We start from the raw sequence: 14,964 nt of genomic DNA, 5'->3' as shown, positions 1-14,964 counted from the left end.
CCAGTCACTGGGAAAGGAAAATGAGAAGACCACCACCTACTGGGAGCAACCATACAGTGTTCACTGAAGAGACAGGGGTAGGGCAACATATCAACATATCAGTTGGGTAGCAAGAAGTCGTGCTACCTCAAGTTTAACACTTGTGATGCACAAAATGCATTCTTGCAGGTTTGTGTAGTAACCCAGCTTGTACTATTGTTCCTTCAAAAAACTGTGTTCTTAAGCACCAAAGGGAACTTGAAGGAAACATTTGCAATACAATCCAAATCCATGGAATGATGTTTACATTTATCTTCGAAACTGTACTGATCGTAATTCCATCTTCTTGAAACTTTAAGACGTATTTTTGGAATCTTCTAGTCTGAGAGTCATTTGTGAATATACTGTCATGTTGCAGATGTTAGGAGGGATGGTAAACAGTTTACTATGAGAAAGTCCAGCGGCGCTGTTAATTTGGTCGTTCTTGTGTCCTCAGAGTGGTACTGCAGGCTGCACATAAACCCCACTTCACCGCCCCGCCCCGCCTCCCATGGCTCTGGTCACGATGATGCGCCAGCAGCAGGCCACTTCTCGCGTCCCCGCGGTCGTCCTGTCCTGGTCCACCGCGGGGATTTGCTCAACCAACATGAGCTGCGCGCCCACGCTGTTGCCAGGCTGTAGCTGCGTCCTGGAGAGCTCAAGGGACCCTGGGAAGATGGCAGGTCTAGCGGGATGGGCATAGGGGACCACCAAGCCAAGATTCTGACGACCTTGCAGGGTGGAGTAAGTGCGATCGCGTTACACCAATGTCAAGGGAACAGAAGGCCTCGGCCAGGGCCCCCAGGTGCAGTCGGCGCCGCCCAGGCTCCCCGGAGGTCCCGGCAGGGGCTGACCCGGCGCCCGCGGCCTCCCGGCCTGGAGACCCGGCCTCCCGCCACAGGCGTCGCTGTGCGCTCGCGCGCGGGCCCGGGAGCCGCGTTCCGTCGGGAGCTGGCGCTCGCGCCGAGCAGGGGTTTCAGTTTCTGGCGCGAACTTCCGCCGTTCGGAAGTTGCACGGAGAATTGGCGCGATGTCTGGAGACAGCAGCGGCCGCCGGTCCGAGGGCCGGGGTCGGGGCCGCGACCCGCACCGGGACCGCACCCGTTCTCGCTCCCGCTCGCGGTCCCCGTTGTCCCGCCGCGGCGCCGCGCCGGAGCGCAGGGAGGCCCCGGAACGCCCGAGCTTGGAGGAGGCAGAGCCGTCGGATTCCGGGGACGAGATGGTGGACCCGGCTAGCTTGGAGGCGGAGACCGACCACGGCCTGTGCCGCCAGATCCGCCATCAGTACCGGGCGCTCATCAACTCCGTCCAACGTAAGGCGGCGCCTCGGGGCGGCGCGGGCCGGGGCCGCGGTCCAGCCTGCGCCGGGCGGGCGGGGAGGGGCCGCGGGCAGGTGCCGGCGCAGGCCTGGAGGCGCAGCCTCGCGCGGCCGCGCCTTCCTGTTTACAAAGTGCTCCCACGCCCGCGCTGTCGCTGCAGCCGCCCGAGCTAGCTGGGGCCAGCGGGTCCCCCATGGGCAGGCTGGAAAAGCCGGAGGCCGGACGCGGTCGTCCACTCGCCCGAGCTCAGCCGGCCAGTGGGGAGAGGACGCGGAAGCCTCTGCTCTGCGCTGCGCCCAGCCGGTCTCGGCGAGGGCTGCCCGGCCCGCAGCGACGCCCCCCGAGGACTGTCAGAAATGCACGTTGTCCCACCCGACCCCGATCCACCGAATTCGAGACTCTGGGTGGGCCCGCGCGTCTGCTGCGAGGCCGGCCAGGTGACCCTGTTGCTAACAAAGTTTGAGAACCGCTCTGTAACGGAGCCCTCCTCGGAGGCTGCGCAGGAGCCCAGCCCTCGGGGTTAAGGTTAGAGGGAGCCAGGGTTTCCTTTTCAAGTTCATGCTGCTTAAAGCGTCGGGTCGCCTTTCTCCTTCCCTGCCATGTTGGTTAAAAAGGTTAAGGTTTTTGAAGTAATTATCCAGGGAGCAGGGGCCGGGTTTGGCCTTGCCACCTCAGGTGACCTACATAACTTTGTCTACTACTAACTTTGTCAAGAGCACATTGACCAAAGTTTGTGCTTTCTTAAATAGAAAACCGGGAGGATATTCTGAACGCCAGCGACAAATTAACAGAGGTCCTTGAAGAGGCCAACACTCTGTTTAATGGAGGTAATTCATTGTTTTATATATGTACTTATAAGTTTTATGATCATTTAATTGGTTTTATATAAGAGCCACATTATTCACATTATGCAGTTCCCACATTTGTAATGGTGCATTGCAAGGTTTGGAACCTTTTTCCATATAGCAACAACACTCTTTCCATTGTGCACTTGCTAAGCATATGCACTAAGGGATTCAGGTGACATTCTGGGTCTGGGTCCCACAGTCTGTTTTAACAAGCTCCCCCCCATGGTTCTGTTGCCTGTTCCCAATTTGGGAGCTTTACATGTGAATCACATTTGTTGAATGGGTGAATTAAAGAAAGGAGCTAGCCCCTGATGTCCTATTTCTTTTCCTGTTCCCTTCCTAGTCTCTTTTCGCCCAGCTGTCAGTCCTTCTATAACCCAGTGGAGGTGGCCATGTTTGCTAGTACACCTGTTGACCTCCAAGGAGGAGAGGGGAATTTAGAGCACTGAACTGGACTGGGAGCTTTAAAAAAATAATCTTAGATTGAATTAAAAGTAACAAAAGTGGTTGTGGTAGCAGTGGTCTGTGTTCAAGGACAGGGCAGGTGGGGGTCACAGAGTTCCAGGGACACTCTTCAGACACTATCTCCCCAGACCCCTCCTACAGTTCTGTGGGAATACAAAGGGAGAAGGTAGACAAAAATCAGGGTAAGAGTCAACAGAACTGGCCCTGACATCCCAATTCCTCATTTTCTTCATGGACTGGAATACTTACTTCCAGTCATTTCCTTGCATGGCTAGTGGCTTCAGTGTTGTCACCTTTAACACTTCCTGTTGACATGTTCTCCAGTTGTGTCTTTTGCGCTGACTGTGGTACCACTGACTCCCCTTCTTTGTCTGCCACATTTGCTAAATCTCATCAGACCCTTCAGGAACCAGGTTCTCCTCTTTCAACTGGATGAATCCCTCCTCCACCTCTAGCTCATCTCCCTCCCCAGCCTGGCCCATTCTCCTCACTGCTATCCCCGATTCATTGACTCCCTTGATATTTGCTGTGCAGCTATCCACATGTCCTTTCCTCCCTGAGTTATTTCCAATATTTAAAGCAGAAATTTAAGGCAAAGTTATTCTCTCAACTGGACCCTAGAAGTCGCCCTAGAAATAGAATTTTATTTTCTATACATTCATGGATGTGATGCCTCTGTTTTAAGTCTTTAGACACTGAGCAGGCGTCCGTGACATGATATTTGCGCTTTTCTTGCGGTGTGCAGGGGGCTGGTGGGTGAGGCAGATAGAGCCCAGGAATGATTTACCCAGGAACAGCATCTGCCTCTGCTTTGCTCCTCCTCACTGTCACTTCTGTAGTGACTCCCGAAATGATTAAAAACCTTTCCTCTGAGAACAAAAATGATGGATAAGAACAAAAACTGCAGTCAACAGGTTCTCCAGCCACGTCTTTGCTGTTTTTGTGAGGATTGTTCAGGAAAGCAGTGCTTCAAAAGAAGTGGCCTCGAGGAGCAAGCTGGGCACCAGCATTTCTGTATTTGAACTTGGCTGAAATGGTCTCTTCTCAGCTCCTTTGCAGGCATTCCCAAACTGCTTTTTCATGCTCTCTGTCACCCACAGGGTGTGTTAAGCCCAGCCCCCCGAGCCTGGCTGTTTCCTCCATTTGAACCCTCATCTCCCCAAACTTCATGTTTCCCCTACACGTAGTGGACATTCGACTTGACTTATATCAGCACAGGTGAGAATAGTGATTTGAGTCAAAGGAAAAAGTGAGTGTTAGACATGACAGAGATTTTTGTTAAACTGGGGTTGTTAAGAGATTGTGGTTCAGTTACCTGGAGCATGAACTAGATGGAAAGCAGACTTTTAGAAGATTGGTCAGTTTGGATTGAGATTTTGGTGAGGTGGGCAGGGGAACCAGTTTTAGAAGATAGAACCATTTTCAGCTTTTTGAGTTTAAAAAAAAAAAAAATTTTTTTTTTAACCTCGGTGGGATATTTTAGTAAGTAGTTGAAAATTTGGGGGATATCTGTCAGTAATGTGTATATTTTCCTTCTTTTCTCAATAGTGTCCCGAGCAAGAGAAGCAGTCCTAGATGCCCAGTTTCTTGTTCTGGCTTCAGATTTGGGCAAAGAGAAAGCAAAGCAGCTGCGCTCAGATTTGAACTCGTTTGATATGTTAAGATATGTTGAAACTCTAGTAAGTTCAAGGCTATCAAATTTTAATGTGTTTTTGTCATATAATTACTTGTTTGGCTTATATTAATCTAAAATTGGTTTTCACTTCATTTTCCTTTTTTTCTTTTTCTGGTCTCAGAATCCTCTAAAAAGATCTTGCCAAATTAAACAGATGAAAGCAGAGCTATGTGGTGGAATCTGGAGTAGGAGCTTAGAACAGTTTGAAAATATCTCAGTGTTCTGAGGCTCTGGGTGCGAAGTTATCCATTTATGGCCATGTCCTCAGTCACTTCATCATTGTCTAGATCACTCTCCAGAACCTGGGGCCCTTGTCCTGGGCTGGGCTCTCACTGCAGGGGGCAGAGCTCAGCTGGAGATGTTTGGTCTGGTGAAGAGGCATATTTTGGTCTGTTTTTGAGAATACTTTAGAATCATACAAATATGACTACATTTTTTTTTTTGTTTGTTTTACTTTACCCATTTTTCTTTGCCTCTTAACAAATTTAAATACTTGTTACCTGAAATTTTAAGACTTTTTTCATGGATTTACTGAAAAAAGTACACTGAGATTAACCTTGTATCTTGCTCTTTGTTTTGTTTTATTGTACTCTGAGTCAGAGCCTCTGTATAGATGCACATTAGTATGAATATAAAATTTCTGACTGGGTGTTTATGTTAAGTGATTATTAAAATGATTTAGTATTGTGAGATCCAACTAGATACAGTGACAATTTTGTAAAGGTTTGAGGCAAGTCAATTATTTCCAGTATGTAGTTTTCAAAACCTTAAAATGTTCTTTTTTCCTTAAAAAAACCCTTTTTTTTGTGTGTGTAAAATATAATGCCTCTAGGAAAAGGCACGCTAATGTATAGCTGAATAATGTGACCATATATTGGATATTTTTAAAATTATTTTTTAAGAATTCAGATTAAATTTTGTACCTTAAATGTCATGTCATAATTAATCCAGAAATTTTAAGGCAGTAAATATAAAACCTTAAATTAATATTTATCTAGACTCTGGTTGGGGAAAGCCTTCCCAAGTACAAGATCAAACCCAGACACTCTATGAAAAAAAACTAGTAGATCTGACCAGACGACAATTGAAACCCCTCCCACATGGGTAGGGTTGGACTGGGCTGCAGGAGAATGGAGGAGCACTGACCAGGCTCTCGTGGTCTTTCTTTGCTTTAAAGTTTGGTTGCCTTTAATAAGATGAAGCTCCTCAAGGGCTTTGTGATTCTTGTTTACATATGATATTTCCATTTTAATTTAATAATGCCTAGACATTTTACAGCAAAATGCAATAAAAGTGTTCTCTCATAAAAGTTAATACATTTTCTGTAAGAAACTTTGAGATGACAGAATTGACTTCTGCCAACTCTTCCCAGGACCATGAGCAGTTCTCTCACTGCTGCTCTCTGTGTTTACTCAGGTTCTAGCTGGATAACGAGCTCTAAGAAACTGGCAAAATATTAAAATCTGAAAGCCAGGAACCTCCCTTTGAGTTGTGGAGTTTTTGATTTGAGATGTGATTTGAGATATTTATGCTAGTACAGCTTGCTGACAACTAGTTGTGGTACAAGATTCCCCAGGGGGGTCCAGTTCTTTTAGCATTCTTGAACCCTAGCCTGCCATGGGCTGCAGCAGGCTTTCTCAGCTTGGCGTTGGGGGCTGGATGAGCCTTTGTTTTGGGGGCTGTACTGTGTATTGTAGGACGCTGGGCAGCCTCCTGTCTTCTACCCAGTAGATGCAGTAGCACATGGGCTATGATAACCAAAAATACTTCACTATTGCCCAAAGTCCCCTGGAGGCAGAATCATCCTGGTGGAGAACTACTGGTTTAAATCATGGCATTTCTCACCCAGAAGTTCTGAGTACATTGAGGGATATTTTCTGCCAAAAAAATGGTACCTTTGAGTAGGTTTTATATATAACACTGTTTTTATCATAAGAAATTGCGTCAGCATGTTGAGATGCTGGAGACAGGCTTGCCTCTGCTTCTTAGGGTTGTGCAGATTACTGTGGTGAATGACTGCTTGTGGCTTAACTGGGGCTTTTTGTTTTCCTTCGTTTTTGTAGCTGACACATATGGGTGTAAATCCGCTAGAAGCTGAAGAACTCATCCGTGATGAAGATAGTTCTGATTTTGAATTCATAGTCTATGACTCCTGGAAAATATCAGGCAAAACAGCAGAAAACACCTTTAATAAAACCCATACATTCCACTTTCTGTAAGATTATTTTAAAAATCCAACAGACCAGCCATTTGTAAACCTTAAATTGTTTTTTATTGTAGGCACAAAGATTATTTGGTATTGTAGAGGTGACAGTCACAATGCCATTGTTTGGAGACTTTCTGAACTTTGACTTCAAAGTCCATAGACTCTTAGTAGAGAAGGAACCTTAAGGATCTCTCATCCTACTTTACCAGGAAAGGCCACAGGACACAGTCTCCTCGCTAAGGCTCTCTCCTGGTGTGTTTGCTTTCTAGCTCAGGGGACTTTGGGTCTGTAGCATATTTGGTTTCATTTTATCCTCTCTCAAATCCTTATCATGTAGGAGGATGAGTGATTCTCTCACTGATGCTCTCTGGATTTACCCAGGGTATCTTGAGATTCTAGCAGTATGTGTCAAGGACCACTATTAAGAGTATCCTATTGGGTGATTGCTGACCTGTATTTGGCTACTACTTGAGTCATTCTCATATAAACTGCCCAGTTGGTGTTTTAGTTACAACCTTAAGAAAATTAAAAAAAAAAAAAAAAAGAAATGAAATTGGCCTGTCTTCCACCTGTAGCTCTGACCTGTGGAGAAACCAAGAACAGCCCATGGTGGATTTTTTTTTTTTTTTTTTTTAAACAGCCCTTAAACCCAGTGGGCCTGTTCCCTGTAGGTACTTTCTCTAGAGTAAACTTCTGAGTCGTCTCAGTCCTTCCTAAAGTGTGTTAGTTCCTAGACATTTGCCTTGACATCTCCTGAGATTGGTAGTGTCTCAGTTAGAAGGCTTTGGAGATATGGACTGTAGTTGGTCATGGTCCAAGGCCAGGCATTTGTTTGTAACAAGTGTTAGGTAACTCTGGTGCCCATAGCTGTTGTGTATATTATAGGATAAATTCTGAATCTTTGATTTTTTTGCTGTTGAGTGCCAAGTTGTCATAAATTCTAGCATCTAAAGATGAAGCCCTAAACTTAATCTCATCAACTAGCACAGCTTCTAGCCACAAAGACGTGCTTACAACTCTGTGCCCTTGTACTTGCTGTGCCCTTGTACTTGCTGTTCCCTTGGCCTCTGATGTCCTTTCCTCCTACCTTTTCCACCTAGCAAGGTTTACTTATCCCACAGGCCCCAACCTGGAAGCTTTCTGTGGGAACTTCTTCAGAGGAGTTACCAGTATAGGATCAGATTTCCCAGCCAGATCACTCCTATGTTTGGGTAGAAATCTCTGCCCATACTTTCTTACAGCACTTGAGGAACATACTAAGCAGCACTGTAGGCTCTACCACATTATGTTGAAATGGACCCTTGTGAGTAAATAAATGTCTGTTCATCTATAACATACACTTTCATCTCTGCAAGAGTGATCACGGGGGTCTGACTACTTGGGGCCTGGATCTCTATCTGATACATCTATTACTGTACCTCAAGTTCTCTCTCAAAAGGAAAAGAATCCCGTGGCCTTTCCGTGACCCTTTTCCCTTACGGTGTATTCTATAGTCACAGGCTCTGAACCTCTGCCCTGGCGCTGCTAGATCAGGCTTGTGACCCCATTGGAGGGGTTTTGTTCCCCTTGTCCACTTGTTCATCTTTCCCTGATCTCAGAAGTTGGCTCTGACAGACAGACAGCAGGCTTGCTGGGAAGACTTCATAGCCACTCACTGGCCTATGGTTCAGAGCACTGTGCATGTGCTTGAGATGTGTGGTTGAGCAAGTTCCTAGGAGCCCTTTTAGAAATACAAAGGGAGTGCAAAGGATGTCACAACCTTATTGAGAGTCTTGGTCTCACATCAGCTCATTTATCACTGATGCCTGGTCTGAATTTGATTATACCATGCTGACTACTTTTAGTTAGGAAATTAGTTTGTTTAAAAAACAAACAGAAAAAGACATGAAAGCGTATTTTTCATTAGGTTGGGTTCAATACAAGGAGAGCTCCCTGTGCCAAAGCCACGAATCGATCGTCCAAGAAAACATCATATGATAGAAGAGCAGAGAGCAATGCCTGCTCAGGTTTGTTTTTTCAAATGTTGCTTTTATAACCACCTTAAGTTAAACTAGTCATTAATATAATGTACCTACAATAGGTCATGTTTTCTAAATGTTAGGGATCGGAGTCAGCTTTTACCGTTTAATCATTTTATTTGAGTTGTTAAACATTTTAAGAGATTGGCCAGTTTTGGTCAGTTCTTCTGAACCAGGGTTTCTTTACCTCAGTGCTGGATAATTCTTTGTTGTGGGGAAAGAAATGCCAGTGTCCTGGACATTGTAGGATGTTTAGCAGCATCCCTGGCCTTTATCAAGTAGCTGCCAGTAGCACCTCCAGCACCATTATGATATCCAAAAACATTTTCGGGGAAAGATTGCTTCCAATTGAAAACTACTGTTCAAAACTGTTCTGTTTGTATTTTACTGTTTTATGTTCAACCTGAAAATTGCAGATTTGGTAATGTTACTTTTCTACTAAGATATTAATAGAAAAATGTTGCTAAAACTAGAAAAATATTGTAACTAAAAAATTTAAGACAGGAATAAAAACTGGCAATCCTCAAAAAAAAAAATGTTAAAGAGTTTAGGTGTAAAGGAGAAGAAAAGATTGTTAGCTGTCAAGGTCACTGAATTTGATAATGCCTTTTGTCTTTTTCTAGTTGAAAAGAATGGAAGAATCTCATCAAGAAGCAACAGAAAAAGAAGTGGAAAGAATCTTGGGATTGTTGCAAACATATTTTCGAGAAGACCGTAAGTATGACACCAAACGAAAAATGGAACAGTTAGTATTTATCAACACATGTCACTTTCAACAAGGCTATTTTTATTTAAAAGGCGTTTTTAGTTGTATATAATCTTTTGAATCATTTTGACTTTTTCTTGTTGTATGTATTTCTTCCCTTTAGAAAACCCCCTGTGAGAATGTTGTTGAAGTAACTTATTTTTATCTTTAAAAGATGGGGTATTTTAAATGGGTGCAGTGGCCACACGCCTGTAATCCCAGTGACTTGGAGGCTGAGGCAGGAGGATTGAAAGTTCCAAGCCAGTCTCAGCAATTTAGCCAGGCTCTAAGCAACTCAGTGAGACCCTGTCTCTAAATAAGATATTAAAAAAGGGCTGGGGAAATGGCTCTGTGGTTGAGTGTCCCTGGGCTCAATCCCCGCTACCAAAAAACAAAAGGCCGGGTCGGTATTTTAGTTGGGGGTGGTGGTGCTTGCCTGTAATCCCAGCAGCTCAGGAGGCTGAGGCAAGAAGATCCCAAGGTCAAGGCCAACCTTGGTGACTTAGTGAGATCCTGTCTCAAAATAAAAAGGACAGGGGATATGGCTCTGGGTTCAATGCTGCAATAACATAAAAAACAAAAACAAAAAGTGAAAGGTAAGGGTATTACAAATGTGCCATAAAAGTGGGAAAAGTGAAAAACCAAGCACCTCTATTGCCTCTTCTGATTTCTCAGAGGTAGCCGTTTGTAAAATATGATATGCTTATTTCCATGTTATTTTCTGTTTGTTAGTCATAAAAATGCATGTAGTTTTTTGTTTTTTCAAAGCTGATCACAATATATGCATCCTTCTGCAATCTTGACTTTTTGGTGTGGATATTCTTTCCTGTCAGTACACACAGATCTCCCTTATTCTTTTCAGTGATTCCCACCTTGTGGCTTTGTCATAACTATTCAGTAGAACTCTATTAATGCATAAGTTGTTTATTACATTTTACTATTACATTAACTGCTGACGTGAAAAGTTGTGTATGTAACTGTGCACTTGTGCTGCTATTTCTGTAGGATGGCTTTTTAGGGGAGGGTTGCCAGGTCAGTAGTCATACTTGTTTTTAATACATAAGCCCAACTGACCTCTTGTACTCCCACAGCAAGTGTAGTGCTCTTTCCTTTGTCTCTGGCTAAAAATAGAATGTGGGTCTTATTGGTAAGTAAAAATCATTTTTCCTATTCTGAGGAATTTTTTCTTTCTCTTATAGCTGATACTCCAATGTCCTTTTTTGACTTTGTGGTTGATCCACATTCTTTCCCCCGTACAGTGGAAAACATCTTTCATGTTTCCTTCATCATACGGGTAAGATTTAAGATTTATCTAATTGCTTTTATATGCTTTTAAAAGGATAGGTAAGCCGAGCACAGTGGTGCACACTTGGGAAGCTGAGACAGGAGGATCACAAGTTTGAGGCCAGCATTGTCAATTTAGCAAGATGGTCTGAAAAGAGGAAATGAAAAAGCCCAGGGATGTCCCCTAGTGGTTGGGCACCTTTGGGCTTAATTCCCAGAATTGGGGGGAGGAGGGAAGGAGACATAATAGAAGCTATAGATGGGAGCTTGCAAAGTATGTATATATTAGACCTGTTGTAGCAAAACATTATTTGGTATGTTATATAGAAGAAGCTAGTTAAAAATTTGTGTGCTTACTTTTACATTTTAGAAATTACAGGTTGAAAATCCTTAATTTGAAAATTCAAAATGCTCTAAACTAAAAAAAATTTTGAGTGCTGACATAATGTCACAAGTAGAAAATTCCAGCACTGACCTCATGTGATGGGTTGTAGGTACATTGAAGGAATCGTATAAAATTATCTCAGGATATGTGTGTAAGATATATATGAAACATAAATGAATTTCATGTTTAGGCTTGAGTCTTATTCCCAAGATATTTAATTATAATATACAAATATTCCAAATCTGGAAATATCTGAATTCTGAAACACTTCTGGTTCTATGCATTTTGGATAAGGGATACTCAACCTGTGTTTAGAGAAAGAATTGTCAAAGTTTGGATATGGAACTATAGATTGGATAAAGTTAAGGTAAATTTCCTGAGTTTAATTGACGTGTTTTATAAGAGAATGACCTTATTCTCAAGAAATACTAAAGAATTTGGGGAATAGGGCTGGCTATCATTCTCAAATCATTCATACATAATACTAATATATAATAGAGATGGTGATAAAGTAAATATGATAAATTAGTGATTAAGTAAATGTTAACAATTGATGAATATGGGTAAAGGATATGTGGGAGATCTGTACAGTAGTCTTATAATTCTTTTATTTATTTATTTTTAAAATATTTTTTAGTTGTTGATAGACCTTTATTTTATTTGCTTATTTATATGGGGTGCTAGGAATTGAATCTAGTGCATCACACGTATGAGGCAAGCTCTCTACCGAGAGATTCAACTCCAGCCCCAGTTTTAACCCTGAAATTATTCAAATAGGTCTTAAAAAACTCCTGAATGTACTGTTTGCTTCAGACTGACTTATAGCTTTAGGTTACACTGCTACACATGTAAGATGAATTTGATTTTAACCTTAGACAAAAGCTTGTATTTATTTTTTCAGAAATAACAAAGGCATATTTTGCTAGTAGTCTCAATGACAGAATGGTGCATAACAAAAATTGAAATATCTATAATAAAATATGTTGGTTAAGGAGATAAGACAGAGTTTTCCTTAAGAGATTCTCAGGATGGAGACTATGTCTGGTAAAAGAGCTGCTAAGAAACCTGAGTGATACCCTATTGTAAAGAAAGATGTTTGAGAAGTCTGTCCATATCATCTCATTATTGTTGGTATGTATTTTGATTATCTAAGACATAGATTTTTTCTAATTGAATAATTTGTTTTCATCCAATTGTTACAGGTTTTAGTATAAATTTTGGTCTTCTCCTAAAATCATATTTTTGTTTTAGGATGGTTTTGCAAGAATAAGACTTGACCAGGACCGACTGCCAATAATAGGTAAAGATTTTATGTTTGAAAAAGTTAGTTTTAGAGAAAATATATTTGCTATTAGAGTTGATGAAATGTATTTTATAAAGTGTAAATGAGTTTTCATTGTACATAACAAATTTTGGCCATGTTGTACACTGTCCAGCTATAACTGGAAAACATGGCCACGGATGTAAAACTTTGATAGATTCACCTGTCATTGATTGAACATCTGCTAAAGATTAACAAAATGGATAAAGTTTCCCTTAAATTTAATTTAGGAAGTTTGTAATTGTCATTTTTGTAGTTTCCTTCTTCTTACCACTTTTCTGCGAGGGCCAGCTTCTCCTCCTCCCCTAAACTTTCATTCTTACTTCACATTTTCTATTACTCATGTCCTTCTATGTTCTCTATTAGAGAGTCAAGTCCTTTCATTGAACTTGTAACTTTAAACTTTCTTAATTTCATTTTGGATTCACAAGGGCTTAGTATTTGGTTGGTACATAAATATGTGTAAGTTTTCTAATGTTTGAAATAAATTTTTAAAATGGAGGCAAATGGGATTACTTGCTACTGTTAACACTACTATAGCAATTTAATAAGGTATGGAATCCTAATAATATGGACTAAGTATTTTTTACTAAAGGTTTCATTTCTATTATTCATCAGTTGCTATTCAGATTACCTATTCTGATTTGATAACCTTTGAAAACTTTTGTCTTTCAAACAGAACCTGTTAATATTAATGAAGAAAGTGAGGGAATTGACCAAAACACCCAAATTAGGAATCAAGGAATTATAGCTTTGAGTTATCGAGACTGGGAGGTAAAGCTCTGCATGTTGTGCCTGTTTCTGACTCTAACTCACTTCCTGTGAACCCACTGCCCAAACGTTCTTTCTTCCCTGCCAGGAGATTGTGAAGACCTTCGAGATTGCCGAGCCTGTGATTGCTTCGGGTCAGAGCCGGCAGAGGCTGAGTGCTTGATGCCAGCTGAAGGTAACATGTTCCGCAGGACAGCTGCGTGGTTTTACCACAGTTTATTTGGCAATCCAAGCCATACTTTCTCCCCATGCCAGTCAAATTTGGGTTTTGCCTCCCTCTAGTGCCTCATCCTGGAACTGAGTAACTGGTGAGAAAGGTAGAGGCAGCATGTGGGGTGGAAGTCCCCTTCTCTGGGCTGCTTACCTTGGTATTGGTTTGCAGCTACAAGCAGCAGCACAGGAGAGTTTGTTCTTGCTTTGGCTTTTTTTCCCCTAACAAACTGATGTTAGAAAATTCTTAACACCCCCCCCCCCCCAGTGTTGTTCACTGTCCCATTGGGTACAAGGAAGAAAAGGAGGATTAGGACAGAGTTACTGTAGAATGTTGTTAGTAAATGGGCATTTCTGAAACCTGAATTATGCTATGAAGTAATCCTTCATTTTATGAGGGGGAAGATTTCTAGATAGAAATCTTAGAAGTGATCTGGGATTCTATACTGTAAACAGCTGTGGGTAGGAAGCAGAACTAGAATCTGCTGGCTCTGCCCTACTTTAAACCTGTAGGCAAGTCACTTCATCTCAACTGTATTTTCCTCATCTGTACGTCTCTAGAAAATTGAGGAGTTTTTGAATTAGATAATTAGTGTTTTTTTCCCCTAGCTTCAATTTTCTATGCTTTTGAGAATTAAAATGAGATTGTTTAGTACTTAATGTAACCTCTTAATATGTACTTCAATTAATTGAGCTTCTTTCATTCTAATATTTGCTGTCAAAGTATTTTTGAAGGAAAGAGGTGAACAGATATTAACCTGGGACCTATTTACTAGGAGGGGCTAGTTGTTATATTTCACTTATGTATAGTTCATAAACTTTCGGTTTATCATTTATAAACTGTTTACCAGCTGTTTTTCCTCCCTTTTAGGACTCAAATGGATAGTGAAATCTGAAATGGAAAGCAGCATGTATTGTATATATTGTATGATTAAACATTTTTAAAGACAGATTGTTTTTAGTAAAATGTAGCTTTTGATAGTTAATTAATTTGTCATGATTGTCTTTGAATAAAGGAAATTCACTGCCATATTCACAAACTGTTGTGATCTTTGTTTTATTCTTATTTTCTCTTCATGGGAGAGTTTCTCCTTTTCCAGTTTCCTCCCATTGGAAATTCTAGGTTGTTAATGCCTGTGGATCATTAGTTAACTGGTCAAGTCAAATAAACAGGTTGCTCCATATGGAGAGGTTGTTATTTCAGGTTAAAAATGGTCAAATGCCAGCAATTTCATATGACTGAGCCCAGGGTTTACACACCAGGGACCATTAAGTCCTCTGGAAAGCCAGGCTGGACCACTGTTCCCAGCAACAGCAATGTTAGATCAGTCCTGCTCCATGCATCTGGACTCTGCTAGGCTTTCAAGTGTGCCTGTGGTATTTTCTAGGATTCTTTCTCCCATTTCCCAACTTTCTACTTTCATCCTTTCTTGGTCTTTCCCTCCAGTGTTAGGGGTAGAAGTGTCTCTTTGTAAGGCTCTGGTTCTAGCTCTTCCTGCCTCCCAGGGGACACTGTTCCATCAGTTATCCCCTCTTCCTGTATCTTGTTTTCCTTCAAATACTCTCATCTTAACCAAAAAGTTACTGTGGCCCTCTAAGCTACCATCCTACCTCTTAAAGAATCACTTGAGGTCTCCTTTTCTGTCCATTCTCAAACCATGACAGACTGGTACCTCCTTTTCCACCAATCTTCTGTTGT

General features: G+C 41.8%; 1 protein-coding gene across 1 annotated transcript; it reads left to right on the top strand.

Moving 5' to 3' along the window:
* Positions 1-979: 979 nt before the first annotated feature.
* Nsmce4a (NSE4 homolog A, SMC5-SMC6 complex component) lies at positions 980-14,305 on the top strand. The gene is made up of 11 exons (XM_046448840.2): positions 980-1,331; positions 2,087-2,164; positions 4,199-4,329; positions 6,389-6,540; positions 8,438-8,537; positions 9,173-9,263; positions 10,494-10,588; positions 12,215-12,263; positions 12,964-13,058; positions 13,144-13,230; positions 14,137-14,305. The coding sequence occupies exons 1-10, from the start codon at positions 1,049-1,051 to the stop codon at positions 13,216-13,218; spliced, it is 1,149 nt and encodes a 382-aa protein (XP_046304796.1). The 5' UTR covers positions 980-1,048; the 3' UTR covers positions 13,219-13,230; positions 14,137-14,305.
* The last annotated feature ends 659 nt before the right edge of the window (positions 14,306-14,964 follow it).

Source organism: Marmota monax, unplaced genomic scaffold (genome assembly GCF_021218885.2).
Source record: "Marmota monax isolate L192 unplaced genomic scaffold, Marmota_monax_Labrador192_F-V1.1 WCK01_AAM20220418_F8-fsc00076, whole genome shotgun sequence".
Taxonomy (NCBI): Eukaryota; Metazoa; Chordata; class Mammalia; order Rodentia; family Sciuridae; genus Marmota; species Marmota monax.
Note: the sequence above shows the minus strand (reverse complement) of the source record. Positions and strands in the feature narration are given on the sequence as shown.

Coding starts and splice junctions, on each gene's coding strand:
- Nsmce4a (XM_046448840.2), top strand. CDS start 1,049: ATGTCTGGAGACAGCAGCGGCCGCCGGTCCGAGGGCCGGGGTCGGGGC. Junction 8,538..9,172: donor AGAGAGCAATGCCTGCTCAG/GTTTGTTTTTTC, acceptor GTCTTTTTCTAG/TTGAAAAGAATGGAAGAATC. Junction 10,589..12,214: donor ATGTTTCCTTCATCATACGG/GTAAGATTTAAG, acceptor TTTTTGTTTTAG/GATGGTTTTGCAAGAATAAG.